An 18272-nucleotide genomic window follows, 5' to 3' on the forward strand; every position below is an offset into this window, starting at 1 on the left:
ATGAGGAGCACAGCCCTCCCTTAAAATCATGTCATGTATTTCCAACCATAGGCCAATCCACCAGCAATAGCAACAAACTACACATAAATATTTGACCTTAACACAATCAGTATCAACCTACCCTGTAGCATTCCCAAGATCACTAAAGAACATGAATAAACAACAATAGCTGACCATTTATATTCAGTCACACTCTCTAGAAATATGATATCTTTTTAGTTTTGCATATTTAAGGTTCCAACGACAACAATAAATACTAAATCAAACAATGAATTGTTTTGGAGTTTTTTATTCCAGAAAGGGCATTTCATAGCTACAAATACCGTGTGGGTGAGAGAGTAATTCTAAATGCCACTCTAAACAACCTTTGGGGGTTTCTGTGCTGCACTGATAAAATATTTCCTTTCCTTATGTTGGCTTTGTCATTATAAATTGTGGGGAAAACAATTTCAACTGACGCCATTGCTGCGTTTCTACTCTAACTTGCCCAAGGGGTGATACGTTTTCATCTATGAACAAGATGCCATTTGATACAGATAATTAATTCTCATTAAAGGCCTGTAAAAATGTTATCAAACCAACTAAAACTATGCTCCCATTTCCTTAATATGAAATGCTCCTCTTTCTCTCCTCTATATCTCTCTCTTTTTCTGGTCTCTCTCTCCTCTGACAGACATCTGCCACCACTACTGTGTAAACTCCAAGGCCTGTACATTGTCCAGTAGTGGCCATGTAGAGTGCGTGTGTCCAGCCAAATACGAGGGCAACAAGTGTGAGGTGGACAAGTGTCTGAGGTGCCATGGAGCACCTTGCCTCGTCAACGATGACACAGGAGATGTGGTCTGCAAGTAAGTTGTTAGCATCTCACAACATTACTTTATATTCTATGTTGGGTTAATGCCTTAGAGCTAATGCTTGATGTACTGTAGTTGAAAGTCTTCCATGTATTGTATTTTCAATGGTTATAATGCATTAACATTCCACAGCTTCACATTTTTCAAGACCGTTTACACAGAAAATAGGTTATCAATCAGTAGTCTTGCAAACTCAAACAATGAAAGAAAGACAGAAATTGTGGGCCACCACTCAGTGACAGCAGCTTTCCTCTGTTTTCCTTCAGCTGTACTAATGGCAGGATGGCACCCAGCTGTCAGCTATGTGACGGCTACTGTTACAACGGAGGTACCTGTCACCTGGACCCTGACACCAATCTGCCCTTCTGTCAGTAAGTACAGTAACTACCTACTAGCAATAGCCTGGAATAACAATAGCCTAGGAAAGTTATCTACTCTATTCTTACTTTATTCTTTGTTTAATCTTCATTGCCATTCAGTTATGCCAAACAAGCCGGCCTAAAGTGAAACCAAATCTCCTTGGGCTTTTTTTCTAATGATTGATTTTTGAAGGTGGTGGTGGAGTAGGGGAGTTTATTTTTAACACAGGGCTAAGATCCTAAGTAGAGAGGGTGTTTGACACCAGTGGGCGCAGGCCATGTCACAGCAAGAGACAGGATGATATGGCTCAATAAGATAATGAGTCACACCTGCCTCTACATGAGAGGCTTTGATGTGGGTATAGATCTTTAAAAAGCTAACCCTCTGTGGCAGTGTAGAAGAAAGGAAGCTCTGCATGGGGTACAGCTACAGAAAGTAACCACAAACTAAAACTACTGAAACATTACTGTTCAGAACGAATCTCACTGTTCGTTTGTCATTGTGTCATTGTGGTAGGCTTCAGGAGAAAGCGTATACAGTATTTTGATCTTCAGTGATAAGGAGTGTGTTATACAAGTAATGAGCAGCAGAAACTCCATGGCAATGACTGGTAGAGGACAATCGGTTGGCTCCAGAGACCTGTGGGAATCATCCAAGAGAATGTATGCTCTGCGGTTCTGGTGGTCCACAAAGATTAATTTCAGCTCCGTTATAATCAGGTGTGGTTCAATGTTAAAGACCTCCCCACGGAGATGATTGGAAATCCCTCTGAAAAGGGAAACCTTGTTGCTCGAACGATCTTTTTTACTGCCCCCATTGCCCATTGTAGTTAAAATGAAATTTGTGGCCATGACTGGCAAGATTCAAGGGATAGAATCAATTTCTATGCAAATGATCCCATCTCATTTTCCACGAGGTTAACAGATCTTGATAATGTGGTTTATTCATTGGCTGCGAGGCATAGAGATTAGGTTAGATGATGGATACGTCTGTGTCAAGAAATCATAATGTTTGACCTTAAACTATAACAGAGTAAATTAATATCTTATCCAAGCCACCCGAGAAACTCCACAGGCAGAAAAATCCTCATTGAGATGGTAATTTTCAGATAACTGTCTTAAAGGTCTAAGGGATTTTCAAAACTCATCAATGTGTTCCGCCAGTAAATATAATCAGTGTATATAAACATAAAGTGGGCATAATAATCGGTTTGATGAATTCACAGGGCACAGACTGTTTATCAAAATCAACATGTTCATAAATAATTATTTCTGTTTATTTTTCTGTATTAAAAATATTCTGTTCATTTTTTTGAAATACTGTAAATAAGCATAGTGTGAATTGATAACAACTGAAAAACCTTATTTTTTGCCTCAATGGATGTGGTTGTCTTTAGCTTAGCTAACCATAACATTTCTAGATTAGTTTTAGTAAAACATTTTTTGCATGAATGATAGAAACATGAAAGTTTACCAAGGGACTAATCTATTAAAGTATTTTGGAACAAATCTGTCGTATTTTGTTTGTTGCCATGTTGAAGGGTTTCAAGCTGCCTATACAATACCTACCCTGGTCGTTTTTATCAATATCACTCCACCACACTGTTTTACAGCTGCACGTCAGGGTTCAAGAACCAACGTTGTGATGAGCTGGCCAACCCATGTGATTACTTCTGTCAGAATGAGGGGATGTGCACTATCACTGCCCTTAACAAACCACGCTGCAAGTAGGTCCCTTCCTCACTTCCTGTGGCTGTTCCAGAGGTCTCACCCCACCCCCCCACCCTCTCGTCATTCAGCTCCATTTCAGCCAGTGTGATGGTCTACATAACACTTTTCCCACTATAATACAGTACCTACCCCCTCTTTAACTCGCTGCTAACCATCCACATCTTATTCAGCCCGAGCTGACATGCCCTTCGAGTAACATTAAAGTGATGATGTGACGTGACATGTGAATATAGGGGACCTGTTGTGACCTGCATGTATGGTGACTAATTTTGCAATGCGAATTGGGAGACAGGAAAATGTGGACCTTTAACTTTGAGTTGCATAGTATTTAGTTATGAAATAAGTACCTTCAACAGCATGTCAATAGTTTTGTTTTAGAATCGATTTCAAACCATTTTCTGTTCATCAGATCTTACCTAGTATTTTCCCTAACAACATTGTATTTGATCTTTTTTCCCATTAAAATTCAGGATTGTCCGTGCTGTGACATTCTTTCTATGGGGGAATGATTCATTTTTTGTATGTGTGAGATGCTATTCTCATTCTTATTCCTGATTGTTTGGTGTTGTGATTCATGGAGTGCATGTAATTTAGTATAATTTCATACCTTCCGTCACCATCCAGTTGCAGCCGTCAGATCACTCATGCTTTACAGACACATCAGCGTCAATCACGTCCAATTGGAAATCACCTCCTCTAACTAGGGTCATTCATCACTCCCATTGGATACCATCCAAACAGCAAACCAGATGACTCCTTGTTTTCTCACAGTTTTTTGCTGAATATTCATCATGTTAATCAGTATGTTATCTACTCCTCACTAAATGTAGATGTCTTCTGTGTTCTTTATATCAAATCTACTGGACTAAATCTGTAATATTTTTATCCATGGTTTAGTGTCTCCTTTGTTCCTATAGTGATCTTTCTATGTGGGGATTAAGGTAGAGAGCGCTAAGGCCTATGGTTGATTTTCTCATCTCTGATTGGTCTGTTCCAGGTGCTCAGCCAATTGGGCAGGGACACAGTGTGAAAGGCCCGCCCCTAAAAGCAGCAGATCGGACAACACCAGTGGAAGTGAGTTCAGGAGTCACATTACTCACCCAGTGTCATACATAACCAAAAGGCTAACCAGAGGATGGCTATCGTTAGGTGGATTGTCGACACGTATGCCTAACTATAAACAGAGATCAAGAGGCGAAGTGAGATGGTCCACTCCCATCAAAATCTGTCCAAGCGGAAATACACCGATAAGCAGACAGATTTTTTTTTTTCACCTTTATTTAACCAGGTAGGCCAGTTGAGAACAAGTTCTCATTTACAACTGCGACCTGGACAAGATAAAGCAAAGCAGTGAGACACAAACAACAACACAGAGTTACACATGGAATAAACAAACGTACAGTCAATAACACTATAGAAAAGTCTATATACAGTGTGTGCAAATGAGGTAAGATTAGGGAGGTAAGGCAATAAATAGGCCGTAGTGGCAAAGTAATTACAATTTAGCAATTAAACACTGGAGTGATAGATGTGCAGAAGTTGAATGTGCAAGTAGAGATACTGGGGTGCAAAGGAGCAAAAACAATTAATTACAATATGGGGATGAGGTAGTTGGATGGGCTATTTACAGGTGGGCTATGTACAGGTACAATGATCTGTAAGCTGCTCTGACAGCTGATGCTTAAAGTTAGAGAGGGAGATATGAGTCTCCAGCTTCAGTGATTTTTGCAATTCGTTCCAGTCATTGGCAGCAGAGAACTGGAAGGAAAGGAGGCCAAAGGAAGAATTGGCTTTGGGGGTGACCAGTGAAATATACCTGCTGGAGTGCGTGCTACGGTTGGGTGCTGCTATGGTGACCAGTGAGCTAAGGCGGGGGTTTACCTAGCAAAGACTTATAGATGACCTGAAGCCAGTGGGTTTGGTGATGAATATGAAGCGAGCGCCAGCCAACGAGAGCATACAGGTCACAGTGGTGGGTAGTATATTGGGCTTTGGTGACAATACGGATGGCACTGTGATAGACTGCATCCAATTTGCTGAGTAGAGTGTTGGAGGCTATTTTGTAAATGACATCGCCGAAGTCAAGGATCGGTAGGATAGTCAGTTTTACGAGGGTATGTTTGGCACATGAGTGAAGGATGCTTTGTTGCGAAATAGGAAGCCGATTTCATTTTGGATTGGAGATACTTAATATGAGTCTGGAAGGAGAGTTTACAGTCTAACCAGACACCTAGGTATTTGTAGTTGTCCACGTATTCTAAGTCAGGGCCGTCCAGAGTAGTGATGCTAGACGGGCGAGCAGGTGCGGGCAGCGATCGGTTGAAGAGCATGCATTTAGTTTTACTTGCATTTAAGAGCAGTTGGAGGCCACTGAAGGAGAGTTGTATGGCATTGCAGCTCGTCTGGAGGTTAGTTAACACAATGTCCAAAGAAGGGCCAGAAGTATACAGAATGGTGTCGTCTGCGTAGAGGTGGATCAGAGAATCAATAGCAGCAAGAGCGACATCATTGATGTATACCTAGAAAAGAGTCGGCCCGAGGATGAACCCTGTGGCACCCCCGTAGAGACTGCCAGAGGTCCAAACAACAGGCCCTCCGATTTGACACACTGATCTCTGTCTGAGAAGTAGTTGGTCAACCAGGCGAGGCAGTCATTTGAGAAACCAAGGCTGTTGAGTCTGCCAAAAAGAATGTGGTGATTGACAGAGTCGAAAGCCTTGGCCAGGTCGATGAATACGGCTGTACAGTATTGTCTTTTATTGATGGCGGTTATGATATCGTTTAGGACCTTGAGCATGGCTGAGGTGCACCCATGACCAGCTCCGAAACCAGATTGCATAGCGGAGAAGGTACGGTGGGATTCAAAATGTTCGGTGATCTGTTTGTTATCTTGGCTTTTGAAGACCTTAGAAAGGCAGGGTAGGATAGATATAGGTCTGTAACAGTTTTTGTCTAGTGTCTCCCCCTTTGAAGAGGGGGATGACTGCGGCAGCTTTCCAAACTTTGGGGATCTCAGACGTTACGAAAGATAGGTTGAACAGGCTAGTAATAGGGGTTACAACAATTGCAGGCCGCCTGCCTTCCCAACATTGGGACAACAACTCCCATTTTTAGGTGGAGACAAGACCATCTCGTCATTATATACAGTATCCCTGCTATAAAACTCAACTCCACATTTCATTCTAAATGCCTGTGGCTTGAAAAATACATTTTTTCAACTATAAAAATGTTTCTTTGCAGGACACAGATTGTCCTGACTTTAAATCAAAATCAAATCAAATTTTATTTGTCACATGCGCCGAATACAATGCTTACTTACAAGCCCTAACCAACAATGCAGTTTTAAGAAGAATAAGAGAAATGATTTACTAAATAAACTAAAGTAAATTTTTTTTATAAGTTACAATAAAATAACAATAACGAGGGTATATACAGCCGGTAGCAGTACCGTTACCGAGTCAATGTGCGGGGGTACAGGTTAGTCGAGGTAATTGAGGTAATATGTACATGTAGGTACAGTAGGGGTAAAATGACTATGCATAGATAATTAACAGCAAACAGCAGCAGCATAAAAAAGTGGGTAATCGATGCAAATAGTCTGGGTTGCCATTTGATTAGCTTTTCAGCAGTCTTATGGCTTGGGGTTAGAAGCTGTTAAGATGCCTTTTGCACCTAGACTTGGCACTCCGGTACTGCTTGCTGTGGGGTAGCAGAAAGAACAGTCTATGATAAGAGTGACTGGAGTCTTTTGCAATTCTTAGGGCCTTCCACTGACACAGCCTGGTATAGAGGTCCTGGATGGCAGGAAGCTTGGCCCCAGTGATGTTTAAAAATATATATATATTTCACCTTTATTTAACCAGGTAGGCTAGTTGAGAACAAGTTCTCATTTGCAACTGCGACCTGGCCAAGATAAAGCATAGCAGTTAGACACATACAACACAGAGTTACACATGGAATGAACAAAACATACAGTCAATAATACAGTAGAAAAAAGAAAACAAAAGTCTATATACAGTACTGGGCTATACGCATTAGCCTCAGTATCACCTTGTGGTCAGAGGTCGAGCAGTTGCCATACCAGGCGGTGATGCAACCAGTCAATTTGCTCTCGATGGTGCAGCTGTATAACTTTTTGAGAATCTGAGGACCCATGCCAAATCTTTTCAGTCTTCTGAGGGGGAATAGGCATTGTCGTGCTTTCTTCACAACAGTCTTGGTGTGTTTTAACCATGATAGTTTGTTGATGATGTGGACACCAAGGAACTTGATGCTCTCAACCTGCTCCACTATAGCCCGGTCCTCCTTTTCCTGAACTTTCAATAATACCTGAATTGCTTCACCTTGCTTTTCTGGTTGGCTGGATGCAAGTTTCACGATCCAATTATCTACAGGAGTTCAAGTTTCATCATAGCATGAACTGTGGTGATACGTTGGCACATGAAATTTATTAGGATATGTCAATTATTGCATTCTATCCATGCCGGCTTTGTCGAGCTACCTGAGACATGAAACAGATAGGTGTAAGGGCATACAGGCTGTCGCCAATTTTATTCATTCACAATTTGCCTAAATGGGTAATGGAAACAGTGTAACCACTTCATTTTTATTTAGGTGTGATGTCATTACCTCCAACTGTTTTTATCAACACAAGATAGTTAAATGGAACACCGCAGCAGGCAATTGTCGCATTTATTTTCTATGCAAACTTTCTAAATGTCGACAAAAAATCACTGGACAATTTAATGGGAACATAGTTTGGGATTAGGGATGCACCGATATGACATTTTTGGCATATACCCAATATCTTTCTTGCCAAAAAACCTGATACCTATTAACTGATATTTAAAATTGTAGCAGCCTTTTAAGCATTCTACTACAGTTAAATAGTTGAAACACACACTGACCGCAAAGTTATTTTGTTGGCATTTACATAATGTCCACATTACCAGTAAAGCATCATCAAAACCTATTTATTTCACTTACTTGCTGTGCTGTTTGGTTGTACATTTGTTCAGTCATTTCATTCTCATCCAGGATTTCATCATACATGTCAAGCAGTGAAGGTACAGCTCTGTCTGTCCGTGGCCTCTTCTGTCGTGGGTCCTCTTCCTTGGTCACTGTGTCCGATTCCATCTTGTCCAGCTGTGTCTGTAACATTTCACATAAACCCTGTTTCTTGTCTGCATCGAAGTAGCGGTCCTTGTACCTAGCATCGAGCATGGTGGCAGCACCGTAAAGAGGCTCAGTGAGAATGCCACCAAATCACTTGTTCACAGCCTCTAGTAGAGTACTTTTGCAAGTTTTAACCCCACGGTCTGTGTCGGCAGTTTTGTTGAGCAGGCGTTTCAATGCCATGACAGAGAGGGTATCACGTCTGCTGCAACTCTGTTGATGAGCATATTTCTCGAGTCAGTTGTTCGAATGGAGCTAGGATTGTGTTCATGTTTCAAACATCTCAAATGCCATTGAAATGGCAGCAGCGGTATGAGAACCAGCACATTCTTGCGCATGCAATACGGCTTTCCTCAGTAGGAAATCCTCGTCGACCCACTGTGCTGTCAGACTCAGCATGCTCGTGGGGCTGACATCGCTGGTCCAAATGTCAGTCGTGAAGCTAATAGCAGTGACGCAATTACTGTAGCAAGTAGCTCATGGATGTGCGTTTCAGCAATACTGTGCAACTCTGGTAGGGCAACATCTGAAAAATAGCGCCTACTTGGTAGTATGTACCGGGGCTCGAGGTGCTGGACCAGTCGACGAAAGCCAACATCATCCACGACAGAGAACGGTTGACTGTCAAGGGCAATGAATTCCATCATCTTGGCGTTAATGGATTTTGCCTTTGAGTTGTCTCGCTGAAATACTCTTTCAAATGACTGCTCAACTTGTTTAGTTGTTGGACGTGTGCGCTTAGTTTTTTTCTGCTTTTGTTCTAGGTAGTCGCTGAACGTCTGGGGGAGATGCACTTTCAAATGAGTAATTAGGTTTGTGGTATTGAAAGATTTCACTTTCTCCCCTCCTCGGGAAATAATAGCAGCACAAACGTTGCATATGGCCTTTTTGTTGTCTTCCTTTGAAACTTCCAGATAGATCCACACAGCAGACTTTGTGGGCTAGGTTAGGAATACTGTGTTGCACGTGTAGCGCTGTATTTTTCATGGCGTCATTACGTAATCTACCTATGTTATATAGGTATGCATGTCAGCTTTGACATCGGTTTTGCACATTGGCATTAAACTAGACATTGGGCTGATGCCGATGTTGGAAATTTTAGCTAATGTTGTCTGATTCCGATATGCTTACCGATATATCGTGCATCCCTACTTGTGATAACAGTAAGCCTACACTTTAATGCAATTCCATCCTTTATCTTTTCTGTGTTTCAGGGAGCATAGCCATCATCGTGCCTCTGGTCCTGCTGGTGATCTTGATCACAACAGTGGTGGCGGGCGTTTTCATCTGCAAACGAAGGCAGAGGTACAATAGGTTAAGCCTAATAAGTAACCATGCTGGCTGTTATGTCTTGTAATTTCGTGTGTTATGTGTATGCCAGGAATGCCTGTATTGTTGCCAGACAGATTTCCATATAGGACAATTAAGTATTCAATTCAATTTAAATTGCGGTGTGGTTGGTGATCTCAGGTACAACATACCATATATTATCTCCTGATAATGAGTTCTGGTTGTCCTCCTTCTCCCAGGGGGAAGCGGGTGACTAGGCAGCCCATGACGAATGGAGGGATAAACGTGGAGATAGGAAACCCTTCCTACAACATGTATGAGGTTGACCACGACAACCATGCAGATGCTGGCAGCCTTCTGCGACCAAACTTTACACTGGACCCTCATAAGGTTTGTATTGTCAGACTATGTACAAAATCAGCCATTCATTTTGTGCGTAATAACATGTCGTGTTAATGCAAAAACACTCAGATTAATAGAATATTGTGTGTATTGCTGAGGAAAACTGTTATTCATGTTTCAAATTTCATTGGGATAATATAATTTACAGACATAACGTTGTAGTCTCATCTTTTAATACATCAGTATGCTACCATCATCCATCCATTATTGGTATCCTAGTCATGTAATCAGTAGTGTGATAGCAAAATAAGGCTTAAGAATCTCCTCTTGTGGCATACCAGACTGTCTATCCACGGTTTGTTTTAAAATAGATGTGTAGTTATATTGGCAGATGGAGCATAAACCTCAGGTATGTGGAGAGAAACATTATTAAGGTGCTCTGTACCAAGGGAACATTTTATCTGCTGTTGATTCATTTTCTTCTTAGGTCTCAGCACTGCACTAACACTACGAATATCAAATAAATCATAACAGCTTTACTGATCTATCTTGTTAGCTAACTTGCCTGCTACCACTTCAAGCTTAATACGTTTAGTTCTCGCCATGCCAACTTTGACATCTGCTATTGTCAGTCCCAACTGGATCCCTTTTCATTAGAAAGGTAGAGGCAGACTGAATCACAACTAGCTCACTCCTCTATCAGTGGATGCTGTAGGTGAAAGTTGCAATGGTTTTTTTGTTGAGTTTGCAAGTTCCAAAACCAAAAATGGATTGACAATCGATGATCTCATTTTCTAGTCATCACATCATTCTTAGTTCCTCACTGATGTTGATATATCATGGATTTTCAGTTGGATTTTATTCATATACACAGCGTTTGTTGGTTGACAACAGCTTGGCCTTGTGGCATGGTGAACACGGCAGAACTTGTGTGTTGCAGGGCTGGTGTGTGAAGTCCAGTGACCCTCGCACCCTGGGCATACATACTGTGCCCAAGGAGGTGATACCTGGACAGGTGAATTCTCCCATTCTTCCCCTTAGTTTAGACCAGCGATTCTCAACTGGTGTGTCAGGAATATGGGCAAATTGAAATTATTGACAATGAAAAAGGTGGGACTGTTGTTCCCTTGTCATATAATTGGTACATTGACTATCAATATCACATTAAAAATAGTTCTCCAGATTGCATTATGGCAGCAACGACAAAAATATTGGATCGCTACTGAGACAACCAGTTGAGAACCATCACCATCTCATACAGAGGGAGCCATAATGTCATGCCATTCACTATAAAAGGAACAGATATGCCTCCCGAGTGGCGCAGTGGTCTAAGGCACTGCACTGCTGTGCCACTAGAGATCCTGGTTTGAGTCCAGGCTCTGTCGCAGCCAGCCGCGACCGGGAGACCCATGGGGTGGCGCGCAATTGACCCAGTGTCGTCCGGGTTAGGGGAGGGTTTGGCTGGCAGGGATGTTCTTGTCCCATCGTGCTCTAGCTTACTTTTGTGGTGGGCCGGCCTCAATGCACGCTGACACGATCCCTAGGTGTATGTTGTTTCCTCTGATACATTGGTGCGGCTGGCTTCCGGGTTAAGCGGGCATTGTGTCAAGAAGCAGTGCAGCTTGGCTGGGTTGTGTTTCGGAGGATGCACGGCTCTCGACCTTCGCCTCTCCCGGCTCTGTACAGGAGTTGCAGCGATGGGACAATACTGTAACTACCAATTGGATACCACGAAATTGGGGAGAAAAAAGGAAAAGATGTGAGCTGTAGAACATTAGTAAATCTCCTTTTTGCAGGAAGCCTGCAGGCAGTTGTAGTGCATTTTAGTGATTTAGGTATGATTCAATTCATCTTGAAGTATTTAACAAGGGAAAGCATTGTTGCACTAGTAAAAGAGACTTCTGAATATATGCTACCGCCAATTTGGGAACTAACATCCCATTGGAAAAGCTCAGTCTTACTAATTTGATATGTAAACTCAGCAAAAAAGAAACGTCCTCTCACTGTCAACTGTGTTTATTTTCAGCAAACTTAACATGTGTAAATATTTGTATGAACATAACAAGATTCAACAACTGAGACCTGAACAAGTTCCACAGACATGTGACTAACAGAAATGGAATAATGTGTCCCTGAACAAAGGGAGGGTCAAAATCAAAAGTAACAGTCAGTATCTGGTGTGGCCACCAGCTGCATTAAGTACTGCAATGCATCTCCTCCACTGTGCCACTGTGAGGATGATCAGCTGTCCGTCCTGTCTCCCTGTAGCGCTGTCTTAGTCATCTCACCGTACGGACATTGCAATTTATTGCCCTGGCCACATCGGCAGTCCTCATTCCTCCTTGCAGCATGCCAAAGGCACGTTCACGCAGATGAGCAGGGACCCTGGGCATCTTTCATTTGGTGTTTTTCAGTCAGTTGAAAGGCCTCTTTAGTGTCCTAAGTTTTCATAACTGTGACCTCAATTGCCTACCCTCTGTAAGCTGTTAGTGTCTTAACAACCGTTCCACAGGTGCATGTTCATTAATTGTTTATGGTTCATTGAACAAGCATGGGAAACAGTGTTTAAACCCTTTACAATGAAGATCTGTGAAGTTATTTGGATTTTTACGTATTATCTTTGAAAGACGGGGTCCTGAAAAAGGGATGTTTCTTTTTTTGCTGAGATTATATTAGGAGTAAACAATGCATGTTTAATACCGTATCTTTGACTAATGTGCATGAGCTATCTTCTTTCTTTCCTGCTACCTTGCAATAACTTTTAGCTGATACGTTTATCTTTACCCTTCTTGATTAACTTTAACATAAAAAAGTTGTCTGTTGCCTCTGTATCAAGAGAAAACAAAGCACTGATGTTTAAGGGCATCTTCATTCGGGGCACCAAATTACATAGGGTATTTTCTTATGCATTGTTGACAGCTGTGCTGATGTGTCTTTGTCATATATATAACAGCATTTTTACTTCCATGCAGCCCATGAACTACTCCAACCCAGTGTATGCAAAGATCTACCTTGACGGACAGAACTGTCGGAAACCGGTCATCAATATAGACGAGAGGAGAGAGCTACTCCCAAAGAAACTAGAGGGAACAATTCGCGAAACCGCCGCATAGCCTGACTTTACACTTTCTACTCCTTTTATAAGACAGTGTACAAATGTATAAAAACAAGAGGAAAATAAGAATTTTCTATTTCCTACCAGGCTCCGGTCCTCACGGTTAGGTTTGTTGGTTTTTAGCATCAGCATTACCTCCTCATTTGTGTGCTGAACACTTTTATTTCAATTTGTTTAGTTTCCGTTGTTTGCTTTATGTTTCTCGAACAATTGTTATACAGCACTATATAGTATATACTGTAAGACACTGAAGTAAAGCTGCTGATTTACAAAATACCTTATTAACACCAGAACTCTTCTGTTGTAAAGAAACGTTAAGATCGATACAATACTTATTTCTGTACCTGTACATGTCTCTCTCTTGTTAAAGTGGAACCAACAAATTGTTATTCTGGTGCAGTATACAGTACTAACGCAGGTCTCGATTTTTTTTTTCTGAACAAATATCTCATCTTTTAAAAAGAATAATAGTTTGAGGTTGGTCAAGTTATGATTGCTATGGTTTCCACTGTCATTACTTTTCTCAGAACAAAAACGGTTTATCTTCACAATAACATGTTATCATTTCATGGCTTCATACCTGAGTAGTGAAGCTTGTTTTCTGTCTTTGTGTTTGTATCATTTGATTCAGCCATGATGGATACACAGGTTCGTTTTAAGATAGTCCTTTTCCGTTGACCATCTAATTCAGTATTCTACAGTGTTATAGCATCATGTTCATGTAATAATTTCAAACATATATTTGCTCTGCTACAAATGGAAGATATTTTACTGAGGTGTCTGAAATGTATACTCCATCTAAGAAGTTCTGTTTGGATCACAGAGATGATTGAAGCTCAACATGAATGTTCTGAGAATAGTCAGATATAGACGTCCATATTTTTTTAGGTCTCTTGTTCCAATAAAGTATCTGTATCTACGTTACGGCATAAGGATTTAAACACGGAAAAGGATTTAACACAACTTTACGGCTACAAAGTGACTTTAGAGAATTATAAAAGTACTTTCTGTTACTTTCAGAAAAGGAAAGACGATAGATATAACACATTTTATAATTTTGTATTTTATTTGTATGTTTGGCTGCTTGTATTTTGAAGAAATGTATTAAATGTAAGTACTTTTATATAAATGTAAATCAATATAAAATAAAGGGGGCTTATTTCCATTTCAAAATAAATATTTTGTTTTTTTAGATCTCTGCTTGATAATGGCGCTAACATCAGACTTCAACATGATGCAACATCGCAAGTTAATTCACATAAAATGTTACCCCATGCTAGTGGTAATATGAGCATGTGGAATATTATTCCAGCAAGACACCTGTTGGAACAATACCTCACATGAAGGGATTTAAAGCTAGAATCTGCAGTTGAAACAAAGCAGGCACCCTACCTCTGTTTTGGAGAAATGTAACTACTCTCAAGTTCACAGGCAGAGTTATGGATGCAAGGACTAACCATTGATTATATCGAAATTGTGGTGTTTGAACTATAGTGTTTGATTACATTTACGTTGTTTACAAACATTGGCTTTAAAAAATAGTATATTTTGGGTTCTGATGGGGTAAGACAGTTGAACGAAGCTCATGAGGCATTTATAAGTTATATTTTTCAAGAATCAATGGGTATATATCATTCATTTATAAGTCCAAAAATCGATTAGCGACTAAGGATTCTAGCTTTAAGTGATATAGCTGTCATATTTCCAGGGTTTGCATGGTCCCTGACCTAACACTTCAGTCAACAGCTGACACATCTTATCTGTTGTATGGAACAGGCTAAGAGGACAGGAGGATTACTGTGTTACCAGTGTGAGTATCGGTGTGTGTGCTGTTCGAAGTGTGTGTATGAAGGCCAAGTGCATTAATTACCTCCGACGATGAACACACCAACAACGCCCACCACAAGGCACACCAAATGGTAATTCAGTCCCTGAGAGTTTTAGAACACAATGGCCGATCATCTACACCCCTCAGTGTTTCACCTGCTCTGTCACCATGGCAACCGTACGAGAGGGAGGACAGACTGACTGATTGCACTTTGTCCAGAGTGCTGCTCCCTGCTCCATCCCCTGATATTTTCCTCCCCTGCTATCAACATAAATCTGAGCAGCTGAAGTGCTGCTATTTGGGAGGCGAAAGTGCTGCTATTTGATGTGGCGTAGCTCTGATATGATCTCAAATTTGTACCAGGTTTTGAGTCTCACAGAGTATGTTTACGTGCACACTGATAATTATATATTAAACTGATTGTGGCAGTAGGCCGAGTATGGCAACAATCATGTAAACACTTTACTCTGCTAATCTTAATTGGTGTAAGATAAAAATCTATTTAAACACCTGGTTTTCTGAGCAATCTTTGAAATTATTAGGCCAGCTTAATCGGCATTCCAGCGGTGTATTTGATCTGGCATGTGCCAGCACCGGTAGCACAAGCCTCCACTTATGCGCGAGTGAAGTGAGTTTGGAAAAATTGAAAGTATGCATTTTAGAAATAGTTTTCATATATTTTTTTTTTTAACCTTTAACTAGGCAAGTCAGTTAAGAACAAATTCTTATTTACAATGACGGCCTAGAAACAGTGTGTTAACTGCCTTGTTCAGGGGCAGAACAACTCGGGGATTCGATCTACAGTAGCAACCTTTCGGTTACTGGCACAACACTCTTACCACTAGGCTACCTGCCGCCCCATATACAGACTTTATATGTCCAAACTCGGAATCACATAGGCTTCGCAAAAATAACGTGGTCACTGTGGTGGAACATTTTTATTTTGATTGCCGATATTCTGCATTTACTTCAGTCCCAGGTAGCCTAGCAGTTAGAGCGTCTGGCCAGTAATTGAAAGGTTGCTGGTTCGAATACCTTCCCTGTTAAGGTGAAAAGTCTGTCAATGTGTTCTTGAGCAAGGCATTTAACCCTAATTTGCTCTGGGGGTGCAGTACTACCATGGCTGACCTGGTAAAACAACACATTTCACTGCATCTATCCAGTGTATGTGACAATAATAAGGTAACCTGACTTCAGATGTGTCCATGTAAACAGGATTATTAGGGAATTTGTTGTTCTTGCAAAGCATGTAAACGTTTTAAACTATTATATTAACCTGACTATCCACAATAATTGTTTTACTGTGTGCATGTAACAGTACTCACTGCTGTCATTAGGAGGCAGATGTTTTATAGGTACTTTAATTTATATTGAAATAGTCACGTCAAGGATGTAGTCTTATGAGTTAATTTAATCCAAGAGCCATGTAGTGTTACTACAGTAGAGACACCTGTCAACAGTATGTTTGTGATGTGGTTTAAATTACATGCACTGAGAGTGTGGGTTGACAACAGCTGAATGCTTTAGAGAACTATCAATACTTTATTAATACATTTAGTATATTTTTGCCCTTGAAGATTTGATTACCTGTTAATTGTATATTGGTGATGAGGTCTTTATGGCACATTTTGAGAAACCAACTGTTGAATGTTTAGCTACAAAACTGTCAAACATTGCAAAATGTTGTGTTAACCTTGAGGATTAAGTTACCTGTCGATTAGATTGAATGTTGGTGAAGTGGGTTGCATTAAAGTTACCTACTGTGAGAGGAAAGAAAAGTGTTTTACTACAAAAACAATACAAACTGTCAAAACATTACTATATTTCTGACATTGCAGATGTACACTGAGTGTATAAAACATTAGGAACATCTTAATATTGAATTGCACCCCTTTTTCCCTCAGAACAGCCTCAATTCGTCAGGGCATGGACTCTGCAAGGTGTCGAAACGTTCCACAGGGAAGCTGGCCCATGTTGACTCCAATGCTTCGCACAGTTGTGTCAAGCTGGCTGGATGTCCTTTTGGTGGTGGACCATTCTGGATACACACTGGAAACTGTTGAGTGTGAAAAACTCAACAGCACTGCAGTTCTTGACACACTCAAACCGGTGCACCTGGCACCTACTACTACACCCCATTCAAAGGCACTCAAATTGTTTGTCTTGCCCATTCACCTTCTGAACGGCACACAATCCAAGTCTCAAGGCTTAAAAATCCTTATTTAACCTGTTTCCTCCCCTTCATCTACACTGATTGAAGTGGATTTTAACAAGTGACACCAGTAAGAGATCATAGCTTTCATCTGGATTCATCTGGTCAGTCTATGCCATGGAAAGAGTAGGTGTTCCTAATGTTTTGTACACTCAGTGTAAGTACATGTCAATTGTATGTAGCTGACAGGATGCTCTCAAATGTGCATCTGTAAAAGTTTGTGAGGGTTTTAGGTAACAAGCCAAATTTCTTCAGCCTCCTGAGGTTGAAGAACCGCTGTTGCTCCTTCTTCACCACACTGTCTGTGTGTGTGGACCATTTCAGTTTGTCCATGATGTGTACGCCGAAGAACTTAACTTTCCACCTTCTCCACTACTGTCCCATCAATGTGGATAGGGGGGTGCTCCCTCTGCTGTTTCCTGAATTTCACGATCATCTCCTTTGTTTTGTTGACGTTGAGTGAGAGGTTGTTTTCCTGACACCACACTCCGAGTGCCCTCACCACCTCCCTGTAGGCTGTCTCGTCATTGTTGGTAATCAAGCCCACTAATGTCATCTGCAAACTTGGTGATAGAGTTGGAGGCGTGCATGGCCACTTGGTCATGGGTGAACAGGGAGTACAGGAGGGGGCTGAGCACGCACCCTTGTGGGGCCCCAGTGTTGAGGATCTGCGAAGTGGAGTTGTTGTGTCCTACTTTCACACCTGGGGGGCGGCCCATCAGAAAGTCCAGAACCCAATTGCACAGGGTGGGGTTGAGAACCAGCACCTCAAGCTTAATGATGAGCTAGGAGGGTACTATGGTGTTGAATGCTGAGCTGTAGTCAATTAGCAGCATTCTTACATAGGTATTCCTCTTGTCCAGATGGGATAGAGTAGTGTGCAATGTGATGGCGATTGTATTGTCTGTGGACCTGTTTGGGTGGTATGCAAACTGAAGTGGGTCTAGGGTGGCAGGTAAGGTGGAGGTGATATGATCCTTGACTAGTCTCTCAAAGCACTTCATGATGACAGAAGTGAGTGCTACGGGTGCGATAGTCATTTAGTTCAGATTATCTTTGCCTTCTTAGGTACAGGAACAATGGTGGCCATCTTGAAGCATATGGGGACAGCATACTGGGATAGGGAGCGATTGAATATGTCCGTAAACACACCAGCCAGCTGGTCTGCGCATGCTCTGAGGACGCGGCTAGGGATGCCTTCTGGGCCAGCAGCCTTGTGAAGGTTAACACGTTTAAATGTCTTTCGTCGGCCACGGAGAAGGAGGAGGGGGCCCATAGTCCTTGGTAGCGGGCCGCGTCGGTGGCACTGTTTTATCCTCAAAGTGGACAAAGAAGGTGTTTAGTTTGTCTGGAAGCAAGACGTCTG

At 41.4% G+C, this 18272-nt stretch overlaps 1 protein-coding gene across 6 annotated transcripts in view; it reads left to right on the forward strand.

The window, feature by feature from the left end:
* The window catches only part of lrp1bb (low density lipoprotein receptor-related protein 1Bb), a 446550-nt gene extending 432492 nt beyond the window's left edge, over positions 1–14058 (forward strand). For 2 of the 6 annotated variants that reach the window (XM_014173709.2, XM_045707467.1), the window contains 7 exons: positions 674–848; positions 1121–1225; positions 3942–4018; positions 9334–9424; positions 9649–9799; positions 10692–10766; positions 12724–14058. In XM_014173709.2, the coding sequence (XP_014029184.2) occupies positions 674–848; positions 1121–1225; positions 3942–4018; positions 9334–9424; positions 9649–9799; positions 10692–10766; positions 12724–12864 (815 nt within the window). In that variant the 3' untranslated portion in view covers positions 12865–14058. Of the gene's footprint in view, positions 1–673; positions 849–1120; positions 1226–2826; positions 2941–3941; positions 4019–9333; positions 9425–9648; positions 9800–10691; positions 10767–12723 lie in introns of all 6 variants that reach the window. The other 4 variants (XM_014173710.2, XM_045707466.1, XR_006761945.1 and 1 more) reach the window with 4 other exon arrangements.
* The last annotated feature ends 4214 nt before the right edge of the window (positions 14059–18272 follow it).

Source organism: Salmo salar, chromosome ssa25, assembly GCF_905237065.1.
Source record: "Salmo salar chromosome ssa25, Ssal_v3.1, whole genome shotgun sequence".
Taxonomy (NCBI): domain Eukaryota; kingdom Metazoa; phylum Chordata; class Actinopteri; order Salmoniformes; family Salmonidae; genus Salmo; species Salmo salar.